Source organism: Pongo abelii, chromosome 1 (genome assembly GCF_028885655.2).
Source record: "Pongo abelii isolate AG06213 chromosome 1, NHGRI_mPonAbe1-v2.0_pri, whole genome shotgun sequence".
Classification (NCBI taxonomy): domain Eukaryota; kingdom Metazoa; phylum Chordata; class Mammalia; order Primates; family Hominidae; genus Pongo; species Pongo abelii.
This window is the reverse complement of record NC_071985.2, coordinates 23042733-23055932: the sequence shown is the minus strand read 5'-3', so window position 1 is coordinate 23055932 and position 13200 is coordinate 23042733. Positions and strand designations below refer to the sequence as shown.

At 47.0% G+C, this 13200-nt stretch overlaps 1 protein-coding gene across 1 annotated transcript in view; it reads left to right on the top strand.

Moving 5' to 3' along the window:
• The first annotated feature begins 334 nt into the window (after positions 1-334).
• STUM (stum, mechanosensory transduction mediator homolog) overlaps positions 335-13200 on the top strand; it is a 63345-nt gene continuing 50479 nt past the window's right edge. The window contains exon 1 of the mRNA XM_054519327.2: positions 335-677. Coding sequence (XP_054375302.1) covers positions 476-677 — 202 coding nt within the window. The 5' untranslated portion in view covers positions 335-475. The remainder of the gene's footprint in view (positions 678-13200) is intronic.

Here is a 13200-nt window from a genome sequence, read left to right as displayed (position 1 = left end):
GGACTCAGCCTCGAGGCTTTCCCCACGGTGTCAGCCAAGCACACACTCCCAGTTCGCAGGGCTTCGTGGTCAAGGTTCCTAGTTCACCTGTCTGGGAGGGCGAGGTGTGTCCATCCCTTCCAGCACCTGGGCAAACAGATCCCTTTGCGGTCCTCTTCTACTGCTTTCCCTTCGCCCTGATTTTCCATTCCTTGTGAGTGGTGGTTTTGGTCGGGGGGAGGGGGCGGGGAAGGGGCCTGGCGAGGAGGGGCGTCAGAGCGCTGTCACCGGGTGTCGCGCCGCCCTCCCCGCCCCTCCGCCGGGCGTGTGGGGACGCCGGAGGGCGGGAGTCTCCGCGAGCCGCGCGGCGCACGGAGCACGGCGGCCGCCTGAGCTCGGCGCGGAGCCCGGAGCCCGCAGCCGGCAGTCTCCTGCTCCCGTACGCTGGGCGCCAGCTCCGGCCGTGCTGCCCGGCTGCCCGAGAGCGCGCCTGGCCATGGAGCCCTCGCACAAAGACGCCGAGACGGCGGCGGCGGCGGCAGCGGTGGCGGCAGCGGACCCCCGGGGGGCGTCCTCGTCCAGCGGGGTGGTGGTGCAGGTCCGCGAGAAGAAGGGCCCCCTGCGCGCCGCCATCCCCTACATGCCCTTCCCCGTGGCCGTCATCTGCCTCTTCCTCAACACTTTCGTGCCGGGACTGGGTAAGACACGGCTGCCGCGACCCTTGCGACCCCGACCCCGCCGCGGGAGGGCGTGTGGGGGGAGAGAAGGGCGCGGCCGGAGACCTCCTGGCCGGGCCGCGCGCTCCAAGTGCTGCGACCACGCGCGACCGCCCGCTCCTGGCGTCCCCTAGCAGGTGGCAGAAGCGCGTGGAGTGGGCACCCCAGAGGGGAGAGGCTGCGCTGGGGTCTCCGACCCGCAGGCGGGGCCCCAAAGAGCCAGAAACTTTGCGGCCAATGTTGGAGCCCGCAGCGGCGGCCGGAATGGCTCTGCCGGCTTCGGAGTAGGGCTCCCGTCCCGGCGCCCCGATTTCTGCTCCTTCTCTCCGTCGTGTGTATCCGTACGCGAGCCCATTTCCCCGAGAGGAATGGGGTCGGGTCAGAGTGAGCTCTAGGGCCTCGGCGGCGAGGATCAAACTCCCGGGCGTCGAAGTCAGCTGAGCCGGGGAAAGGGGACAAGCCGGGCTAGATATACCTGCAGCCCCCATTGGTTCGCAAAGTGCGCACCGCGTGGGGACGAGAACTCTAGCCAGAGTCTCCTCCGCCTCATTCAGGGGTGCCTGCACTTCCGCCAGCACCCCGCAGGGCGCCAGGGGGATGGGGGATGATTTTATTAGTTTGGATGCATGTGGCCAGAGATGAACCCATAGCTCCCTCGGATCCCTTCTGTTCCTGAGAAGTAGAGAGTGCGCCGATGTAATTTTGTGCAGGACTCTGGCAGCCAGCAGGGGTTCTGGTGGCATCTATGTCCCACGTTTTAAAGCAGAGGCCCCTTACAGAGATGGTGCGGGAGGGTGAATGGAGGCAGGGAATGAGAAGTTTTCTTGACCCTCCCTCCCTTAACTCCACCCCTAGGTCTCTGCCTGCACGCCCCTCCCCTCCTCCAGCTTGGCACTGGCTGCTCCTGCGTGCTGGGAGGTGCCCCCCTCTCCCATGCCCGCCCGAAGAGCCAGGCGCCCCAGTGCCCTCTCCGGGAGAAAGCGTGCCCCTGTCGGCGAGCCTGTTGCCAACGTATGGTTCCAAGTTCCCAAGAGCAGAGGCCAGCTGGAAGGGGTTTTCAGTTTGACTTTGGCCTTTCTCACGGTCTCCTCGCTCTTCGCCTGTTTAGCAGGGGCCTCTGCTGCGGTGATAGCCAAGGCCACAGCCACCCACGCAGGATCCGTTCACTTTCCCCTCCGAGCTTACTTGTCTTTCTACCCTAAGGGGCTGCTGCAGCCAGAGCAGCCTATCTGAGCAGTAAGTTAGGTGGTCTTTAGTTGGGCTTCTCTCTTCTGGGATGCCTCCAGCGGCCTGTCTCCCTGGCTGGTGTCATAAGATCAGCTCTCTTTGCACATTTAGACACTGCAAGGAGGCAAGCTGATGTTAATCTAGTTTTATCAGAAATTCTCACCTGCTGGAGTAAAAAGAGACTGCCTGCCCCTTCCTCTGGCGGATATGAAGATCCTCCTGAGCCAGCATGCATCTTGATTCACCTTTTTTTTTTTTTTTTTTTTTTTAAGTGGTGAGGTAAACGCCACCCTATGGTCTTTTGAGGAAACAAATGCATTGGTGCCAGGTGAGAGGGGCTGCACCAAGTCACTGCTGCACGAGGAAACCACTTTGTGGGAGACCAGCCCCAGGAGACAGCAGCTGCCCACCCATGCACCTGTGTGTACCCTCCCTGGTCTCCCCTCACTAGGTGCCTTTCCCAGCCTTAGCCCTGCTGCATTGACAGCATCGGCTGCAGGGCATCGTCCATTCCGCTGACCCCTGGCTCCTTGCCCTGGGGATCCAGATTTTCCTTTTGTGAGATCAGAATCCTATGGGATTTTTGTGAAACAAACAAATAAACAAACAAAACAAACCATTATAAGAAACCAGGAGAAAACAAAGGGAAGATATGAAAACCACAAAAGTAATAAAACAGGTGAGCTGTAGGTGCACAGATTTCTGAATTTTCAGTGACATAATCCTGGCTTTTTTTTTTTAATTTTGCTTTGGTTGCTATTGTACAGTTTACTGGGTGCACAGGCTCCTGCTCCTCTCCACACAGAATGAGGGATTCCTGATCCTTGGTGGTGGTTCGCATCTGTAAGTCAGGCACACCTGTCTCTTGGCGTTGCTGAGAGGATGAAACGTGATTACATAAAGCCCAGTGTCTGGTGCATAGGAAGCTCTCCGGGGATGGTGGGTCCATCTTGCTCTTCTGCAGAGCTGAGCACTGGTCCCATCTCTGGGTAGGGTTGCTGCAGCCAGGGCAGCACTGCCCTCTGGACCACTCAGAAGCAAAGGCTCCTTGAGTGCTTTTGATCCCTCTACTCCTCTCTCCACCTGCAGTGGAGTCCCAGGCAACAAAGCAGCTTAGACCAATCTTGCAGGTGGTTTTATTGCCCCCCTTCCCCAGGAGTGGTTTAAATGGCCCCAGCTCTTGGAAATCCGCCACTTGGCCCAGATCCACTTCTCCAAGGCCTCCTGGCTTATCTGAAGCTCCTGGGACAACTGAATATTCATGGCTGAGACTGCTCTTTGATGAAATGCAGCTTCTTTCAATTCACTCATTCATTTGACCAAAACAGGCACCTACCACATGCCAGGCATTGACTGGGGTTGTGATGATGAATAAATCAGTCAGGATGTCATAGACTGTTGAGGAAAATTGAGGCCAACTTTGTCTGAATTTGATAAGTGCTAGGATGGCAGCAGGAACAGAGTGTTGTAGCAGAAATTAATTCTTCCTGGGGACGAAGGAAGGGGGCTCAGAGAAAGCCTCCCTAAGGGAGTAGTGTTAGGTTAGAACTTCCTGAGAAAATCTATCACGTGTCCTAAGCACTTGCCATCCTCACTAAACTCCCATTCTGGAAATTGCTCAGACCACTGGCCCAAAGATCTCTTCCTTTTTTCTGGAAACTTCCTTCCCTGCAGGTCCTCTCCTGGATTGCAGATTGGATGAGAGGGCAGTCTTTGCTGAATGAAGGCTCGTTTTTTATTTTTATTTTTTCCCTCTGATGTAGGTGTCTCAGTTCTATCCAGTCTGCAGGACCAGCTGTGGAGAAGCCCCATCCTTAAAATTCCCCAGTGCCTTCTCCACCCAAGCAACAGTGCTCTCGGGATAACACTCATATCATGAGTGGGATGTGCTCTCTCCTAGGGAGTGGCTGGAAAGGAGAAGTGATTTATGATCACTCCAACTCCTCACTGAAACAATGAAAAACGATTTTTACAAATGGACATTAGTAAAGAGAGTCACCTCTAGTCCTATTCAGTGAAATTCTACTAATAAAGACCACCATTGGTACCTTCATGTTCCAACAATTAGGGTGTCTATAAGTATATACACGATTATTCATACCTGTAATGAAGGTTCATTGTTATGCCCCAACATAGCCAGAGAGTTTGTCTAGTGGTCAGGAGTATCATTATACTTTTATATTTAAAAATTATATCTATCTTGATTTGGTGAAATGAAAATGTTGATATCTCAGTGACAGGGAAAGTCGAAGGGAGGAGGACCTCCATTGACCTTTAACCACTCCATTGGACTCAGGACATCAGATAGGGACAATTTATCCCTAACACACTGCCTACTCTTTGATGCTGCTAAAGTCTTGCTTGCTCAATAAAAGCACCACAGGCTGGCTCTACTTCTTCTCTCTCTCTTTCCTCTAGACCCAAGGCTCAAACTGATGATTAATCACTTCCTACCTCCTGGCATCTTTTGTATCATAGATTTTTTGTTGCTGTTTTGAGACTTTATTCTTTGTCTATCTAAGTAGATCTTAAATTCCTGGGGAGCAGCAACTATTTTAAATGTCTTCTTGAAAGAGTATGTTATCCACAAATACATATAGACTAGAATTATACTCCTGGAATAGGCATAAGATATCATCTGGTCCAAAGCCTTTATTCAATATAAAAGTGAAGTAGGCCTAAGGATGCAAGGACCAAGGAAGTTTATGGCCTACTAAGCCTTTTGAAGGAAGTTCCTGAAGATGTTTTTCAATAAAGTAAGGGAGTAAACCAAGAAAGGAGATATGAGATTCAGGAAACACTGAAGCCTATACAGAGTAGCCATGAAAAGCAACCCCAGGATGAAATTGTTCAGCAGAACGAGAGAGTAGTTACTTTTCATTAGAGTGGAAGGAAAGAGGTCTCTGAAGGTGACATGAGAGAAGGACATTCTAGAGAGTAGAAAGTATTATTAGGACACTGCAAAAAATTAAGGTTGTAATGAAAAGCAGAAAGCAAGCCAAAAAACCACCCAAACAAAACAGAAGACAATTAGTAATTGCAGTAAAAGACAAAGAGCCATGCAAAAGCATTAAGATCCAAAAATGAAGCAGCTTGCCCAATCAGGTCAGAAGGTCAGCAGGCTTCAAAAAGAAAAAAAGAGTCCAAACAATACATGGAGTGGGAAGAAATTTGGAGGTTATTAGGGATATGATATAGAAGGCAAATGTTTCTTCTATCAACAAGAAAAAAGAAACATAATCAGAAACTTCTGGAAAAACAAAAAATTTCTTATGAAAGGGATAGCCTAAATATGAAGCAGTCCAAAATGTGGCCTGATTTTGAGCATGTGGTGGGACGTAAGAAAGGCTCTAAGCGCACAGGGTCTGTCATTGGAACAGTGGTGCATGATATGGACTGTTTGGCTCTGCAGTAAAGAATATTTGCTTAGTCATAATAATGTAAATGCTGCTTAGTGGCTTTCAACTTCTAAAATCAACAACAAAGCACTGAAGACTACTTAAGAATAGCTATAAAGGAGTATGTAAAGAGTTTCTGGCTTGACAACATAAAAGAAGTTGGAAAGTAGAAGAAGAGAGAAGAGGAATTGTGATAGATTAAATTATTGTTCCCAAATATTCACTGTTCTCCCTGAAAGAGGATTTCACACCCCCACCTGATGCCATATGGCTTGCCTGCCCTTGTAGGAGAATACTTCCTCTCCTGTCCACTGATACCCGGTTTGGCCACGTGACTTGCTTTGGCCAATTGAATGTGAGTGGAAATGACATATTCCATGCCGAACAGACACGTTAAGAGGCGGTGTGAAGTTCTGACATTGTTCTTTTCCCTCTCTCATGAAAATAGCAGGTCTCAGATGGGGGATGCCCTTCAACTAGTTCCCAGAATAAACAGCACATCAGAAGCAGGCCATGGCATGGCATGTGAATCAGAAATAAGCCTGAGTTGCTGAGATTTTGTGGTTGTTGGTCTTGTTATTGTCCCAGCATGACATATGTAAAGCTGACTAACAGCAGATGGTAGGGTAGAGGCATGAATACCCCAATCATATAAAACGGGAGTCGAGAGATGCTGTCTGTAGTTAATAGACCAAGAAATAAAAGGCACCAAGGTGACCAATAGATGAACTGAAATAGTTGATGTGTTGGGACAGTGGGATGATAGTGATCTGCTGGAATCATGTGGGAACAAGAGTAAAAGTGCAATGAGGGGTGATATAAGCAAGCTGGCTTGTGTGTATTACAGCAGAAAGTGGATAGGTAATGTCTAAATTTGATAAAACATGAAAAAGCAATATAAGCATACTCTTTGGAGACTGGGGAAGTATCAGAATTCCCCGTCTTTCTGGCATCATCAATTTTCCTGTCTACTGGCTCATTCCCAGCAGCACACATCCATGCTGAAATTGTCTATCTTCTAAAAATAGCCTCTCCTGATCCATTATCCACTCTGACCTGTGCCCATTTCTTTGCTCCCTTTCACAGCAAAATTCCCTGAAAGAGCTGTCTATATTTGTTGTCTCCAATCCCTCCTCTCTCATTTTCTTGTGAACTCACTTTAATCATGTTTTTGCCTCCATCACTCACTTACACTGCACTTGTCAGGGTCGCCAGTCTCCTCCAGGTTGCTAAATTCAGTGGCCGGTTCTCTGTCTTCCTCTTCCTGGACCTATCAGCAGCGCCGGCCATAGGGGCTCACTCCCTCCTCCTGAAATGCTTTCTTTACTTGGCTTCTACAGCACCACTCCCTCCTAGTTTTCTTTTTACCTCAAGGCTCTTTCTCTGCTTCTTTTGCCTCTCTTGACAACCTCTAAACTTTAGAGCTCCCCAGGGCACTTGGTCTTCTTGACCCTGATCTTCTCTTTTCTACCTGTATTCACTCCTGCAGTGATCTTGCGCAGTCTCTGGGCTTTCAATTGCATTTTTATGATGATGACTCCCCAGTTTAGATCCCCAGCTCAGGCCTCTTCCCTGAACTCCTGAGTCATATATCCAACTGCCTTCTCAGTGTCTCCACTTGGAAACCAAAAGGCATCCTAGACATAACTCATCCAAAACCAAACTCCTGGTCTTCTTCTCCAGACCTGCTTCTCCCTCCTCTTTCCCCATCTCAGCAAATGGCGGCCTCCCAGTGGCTCAGGCCAAAAACTGAGACTCAACTTTGACTCTTTTTTTTTTTTTTTTTAACTCCATGCCCAATCTGTTAGGAAGTCCTCTTGGTCTGCTTTCCAAGCCTGATCAGTATCTGACCACTTCTTACCACTCTCTGGTTCAAGTCTCCACACTCCCCTGTATTACTGCAGTAGCTTCCTACATGGTCTGCTTGTCTGTACTCATGTCCCTTACAGTCTGTCCGCAACATGGCAATGAGAGTGCTGCTTTTTAAACATGAGCGAGTCAGATTGTGTCACTTTTGAGCTCAAAACTTTCTAATGGCTCCCATGTCACTCTGAGTAAAAGCTCGAGTCCTTATTATGACCTGTAAGGACCTAAGCCAGAACTTTCCAACAGAAGTATAATATAAGTCACATAGGGAATTTAAAATTTTTCTAGTACATACCTATATCATAAAAAGTAAAAAGGAATAGATGAAGTTAACCTTAATAATATGTTTCATTTAACCCGATATATTCAAAATATTATTAACATAGAATCAATATAAACATTATTCATAAGATATATTTTCTTTTTTGCATACTAAGTTTTCAAATCTGGTGTATATTTTACATTTATAGCACATCTCAATTTGGACCTGTCCCATTTCAAGGGTAATTTCAAGTGGATGTGTTAACAGCATCTGAATTCCTTCTGAGAAATGGCAAGGGACCCAGCTGCCATGGGAGTGGTCAGTTAACAGATGATACAGAGGAAGTTTGTGTCTCAATAAAGTGTAGATAGCTTGCTAAGCAGAGGAGGGCTTACTTCTGAGTGCCTTCAGCAGCATTTCACTCTTAACATGCTCCTACTGTGTGCCAGGTCTATGCTCAGAGCTGAGGCACAAAGTCAAAGAAGATGTGGTCCCTGCCCTCAAGGAGCTGACAGTCTAATGGGAAGGCAGACGCTAATAAATACAGACAGTAGTGTGTGCTTTAATGGAGGAAAGGATGGGCCACTGGGGTCCATTTCATCCAGTCTGCAGTGGTGAGGCAATGCTTTCCTGGCAAACTTGGCCATCTGGGAGATGAGCAAAACAGAATGACCCGGATGGTCTAAATTAAGTGCCATTTCGAGTTCAACATTAGGTTCATGATGCCACAAAGCATCATGAAAAGAGAGGTGAACTAGAAGCCAGGAGGCTTCAGACCTAATTCTGGCTCCTCAGTAGCATGGAACCTTGAGCAGATCACTTAGCCTCTCCGAGCCTCAGTTTTCTCACTTGTAAAATGAAAATAATAATCTCTGCTTGGGCATCTGACAAAGTCATGATGCCCTGTTAACTGTAAAGCACTCCACGGTCAGAAAAGGTTATTGTTACCAATTAATGTTAGCAAAATCCCCTTTGCACTTTTAAATTATAAATTGACAATTTCTAATTATATAAATTTGTGGGGTACAAAGTGATGCTGTAATTTATGAATACAATGTGGAATAATTACATCAAGCTAGTTAATGTATCCATCATCTCAAATACTTAACACTTTTTGTGGTGAGAACATTTGAAGTTTACTCCCTTAGCAACTTTGAAATGTATGATACTCTATTATTAACTATATTTACCACACTGTGCAATAGAACTCAAAAAAGAGAAAAAAATCATACTTCTCCCGTGATTTTGTACCTTTTGACCACCATCTCTCCATTTCCTTCGCCCACCTCAGTGCCTGGCAACTATCATTTGACTCTCTTCTTCTATGACTTTGATTCTTTTAGATTCCACATGTAAGTGAGAACATGAAGTATTTGTCTTTCTGTGCTTGACTTATTTCACTTAGCATAATGTTTTTCAGTCCCATTCATGTTGTTGCAAATGATAGACTTTCCTTTTTTAAGGCTGAATATACTCTATTGTGCATATATACCCCCTTTTCTTTATCCATTCATCTGCTGATGGACACTTAGCTTGATTCCATAACTTAACTATTGTGAATAGTGCTATAGTAAACATGGGGTACAGACATTTCTTGGATAAACACATTTCAAATTTTTTGGGTAAATACCCAGAAGTAGGATTGTGGGTCATATGGTCATTCTATTTTTAGCTTTTTGAGGCATCTACATACTATTTTCCATAATGGTCCTATAATTCGCATTCTCACCAACAGTGTACAAGGGTTCCCCTTTTCTCCACGTCCTCACCAACACTTGTTATCTTTCATCTTTTTGAGAAAAGCCATTCTGACATGTCCAAGAAGAGAAAATTATAGGCCCATATCCCTAATGAACATAGATGCAAAAATCCTCAACAAAATACTGGTGAACCAAATTCCACAATGCATTAAAGGGATCATCCACCATGATTAAGATTTATCCCTAGGATGCCAGAATGGTTCAACATATGCAAATCAATAAATGTGATACATCACATTAACAGAATAAAGGACAAAAACCATATGATCATCTCATTAGATTCAGAAAAAGCATTTGACAAAATTCAGCATCCTTTCATGATACAAAATCTCACCAAATTAGGTATAGAAAGGTCGTACCTGAACACAATAAAGGCCGTATATGAGAAGCCCACAGCTAACGTTATACTCAATGTGAAAAGTTGAAAGCCTTTGCTCTAAGATCTGGAGCAGGACAAGGATGCCCACTTTTGCCACTTCTATTCAACATAATGGAAGTCCTTGCCAGAGCAATTGGGCAAGAGAAGGAAAGAAAAGGCATCCAAATAGGAAAGGAAGAAGTGAAATTGTCATTGCTGATGACATAATCCTATATGTAGAAAACCTTACAGACTCCACCAAAAAACTGTTAGAATATGTTAGAATATAATACAATTAAGTTGTGCGATACAAAATCAACACACAAAAATCATTAGCAAAATCCCCTTTGTTCCCAGGGTCATTCCTGGGGTATTTCTCTGAGTGGCAACTGGGGGGTGGACAGGGTGACTAACAAGCCCTTCCACCTTTTTTCAGCAGCTCAGTTCCATGCAGCACACGGAGCTGAGACCTAGGAATTCCCACTGGGCACCCAACCAGACCTCCCACACGTGACGTGCTGGCTTGAACGGGAAGGGCACATGTTCTCCAGGGCTTAGTTCAACACACCAACTGGAAGCTTTCTCCACTGTACTCCCCAAAGCCTGGGCCTGTGCGAGGGATGTGTCTCTGAGGCTAACTTTACAGTTTGGTAAAAGGCTTTGGGGAACATCAAAGTGGTGACTGAATGTGTGTGTGTGTGTGTGTGTGTGGGTGGGTGGATGTGCACCTGTGTGTGTGCACAAATGTTCCATAGACTTTACCTATAGTTATTTTACAATAAAAATTAGAGCATAGTTTAGTTTCTAGGTCTGGGTTTGAACATTTCTGTGTCCATATACCTTTGAGGCACACACTTGGTGTGGTTTATAGCACACTTGAAGCCCCACAGTCTGGGGCAGGGTAGGGTAGCAGGTGTGTCTTCAGCATGGGAACTTCCCAGTGAGAACTGGGTGCTGGGTCTCATTGGCCCAGGCCCAGCACATACTAGAAATGATATTCCTAGGGGAAAGCGGAGGCAATGGGAAGGAGACCATATTTTCCTAATCAAAAGGTAGGACACGGGGATTCACCATGCATTTATTTTATGACAGACCATAAATTACATTGATGAAGTAACTTTTCTTAAAAAGAGTAAAATGAGATAAGGCCAGGACTGCCCTTGAACCTGGAATTTGTAGGGGCCGTGGCCAGAGTCCCCTGTTGAGCAGAGCACTCAGTCCAGCTCTGGTCTCTGTTGTGTGAGAAGTTTGACCCTGAGGCCAAGAGCAATTTGCTGTTTGTGGAGAAGAGCCTGTCCTGAAACCTCAACAATGAAAATGGTTCAACTTTCCAAGGGCCAAAGAACTTCACTGTGGCTGCAACTCCTTCAATTTACAGACAAGGGAAGAAAGGAGGCCTCCCACCACGTCGAAGTCGAAGGCTCTGACCCACAATCTCACCATCAGTTACCCTGGCTTCAGGGTCTCCCTGCCTGTCACAGTGCCTGGCTTGTCCTGGAGGGTTAATTCATATTTGTCCAGTTAACTGAACACACCGCTGTTAATGAAGACCTGGTGAGGACTGCGAAGGACAACTGCACAGCCACATGACCTGTCAGTGACCACATTAATCATTGCCTGCCACCAGGACCCTCTCCTCACTGCTTCACCCTTGCCCCTCCAGAACAATGTTATTGAGATATATTTACATACTACACAAGTCACTCTTTCAAAGTGTATGATTCAGCCCGGACGTGATGGCTCACACCTGTAATCCTAGCACTTTGGGAGGCCAAGGCGGGTGGATCACTTGAGATCAGGAGTTCAAAACCATCCTGGCCAACATGGTGAAACCCCGTCTATACTAAAACTACAAAAGAGTTGGCCGGGCACGGTGGCTCACGCCTGTAATCCCCACACTTTGGGAGGCCGAGGGGGGCAGATCACGAGGTCAGGAGATCGAGATCATCCTGGCTAACATGGTGAAACTCCGTCTCTACTAAAAATACAAAAAATTAGCAGGGCACGGTGGCGGGCGCCTGTAGTCCCAGCTACTCGGGAGGCTGAGGCAGGAGAATGGCGTGAACCCAGGGGGCGGAGCTTGCATTGAGCCGAGGTTGCGCCTCTGCAGTCCAGCCTGGGCAACAGAGCAAGACTCAGTCTCAAAAAAAAAAAAAAAAAAAAAAAAAAAATTAGCCAGGCGTGATGGCGGGCGCCTGTAATCCCAGCTACTTGGGAGGCTGAGGCATGAGAATCGCTTGAACCCGGGAGGTGGAGGTTGCAGTGAGCTGAAATCACGCCACCGCACTCCAGCCTGGGTGACAGAGTGAAACTCTGTCTCAAAACAAGCAAACAAGACAAAAAAACACACAAAGTATATGATTCAATGGCTTTTAGGAAATCTATAGCCTTTTGCTAATTCCACAGCCCTGGCTTCCAGCCTCACTACTTGACCACTTTTCTTCCAGAACCTTGGAAGTTTAATGCGACAGGAACACCTTAATCCAGGTGCTCTTGGGGAAGGGAAGGGTGATTGTTTGGGAACCTTTTTGCTGTTGCTGTCTCCAAGTTCTGCCAGTGCAGGAATCCACGTCTCAGAAGACAAAGCTCACATTAGTGTTGCTGGTTGGCAAGACGCGAGCAGCCTCCAGGCTATGGAACATTGTTTGGGAGATTGTCATCTTCTATTTTCTGTTTCGTTTGAAAAAGAAGCATGTCACCAAGCAGAAAACATTCTCAATGAAAATGGAATAGCACAGAGCCAGTGGCACAGGTTGAAATGTGGGGCATGTTTGTGATGGAGTGAGTCACTCTCTCTGGGATGGATAAGTTCTGGCCCTGGTTGGGGATATTGCATTGGTTTCAAAAGTGTCACTCTTAGGCCAAGCTGCAGAAGGGAGCGCCGACAGCAGATGAAATAGAAGTGGGTCCCCTGGGTCACATCTCAGAATGGCTGTGGTATAATGCTCCCATTTTGATTTTCTCTGTTAGCAGATTAAGCACATTTCTATTCATGTCTCAGCTCTGATCATTAGATTCTCCTCCCCTGAAATTCTTCAGGAACCAAGTTCACATTCCACATTGGACCCACGAGGGTCCAGCGAGCTTCACCCATTCTTTCCCTCGCTTTATGTAGGCCTTTATTTGAGAGCATCGTTGCTCCTGCTATACCTTCTGCCTGGTACTCCTTCCTCCATCATCACTGTCTAACTCCTACCCAGCCTTCGAGACCCATTTCAAATGCCCTCTTCCGAAAGCCTTTCCTGACCATGCCAGTGAGGTGGGCTCTTCCTTCCTCAGAATGGTCAGGTCACTTAGGACATTCCTCTTGCTCTCCTTGAGATTCTGGTTCTTTGGTTGTCTTAATCCTTTTATGGGAAATCATCTCCTTGAGGGTAGGGGCTGTGCTTTACTTATCTTCTATTTCCAATCGCAACTAGCACCTTTGTAGTAGGTGTTTGCTGAAGTGAAGGTACGTTTGCATATTAACTACTGGTAGGAAAGGTGGAATCAAGAGCAGGTCCTTGTTCTTTTAACCTAGTGGACCCTTCCCCAGGAGACACAGGCTTTCCTGTCACTTCTCAGCCTTCCTAGCTCAGAGTTCTCAGGGCTGCATGCAGAATGAGGGCAGATGTGTTGTCCTGCAGCATGTGTG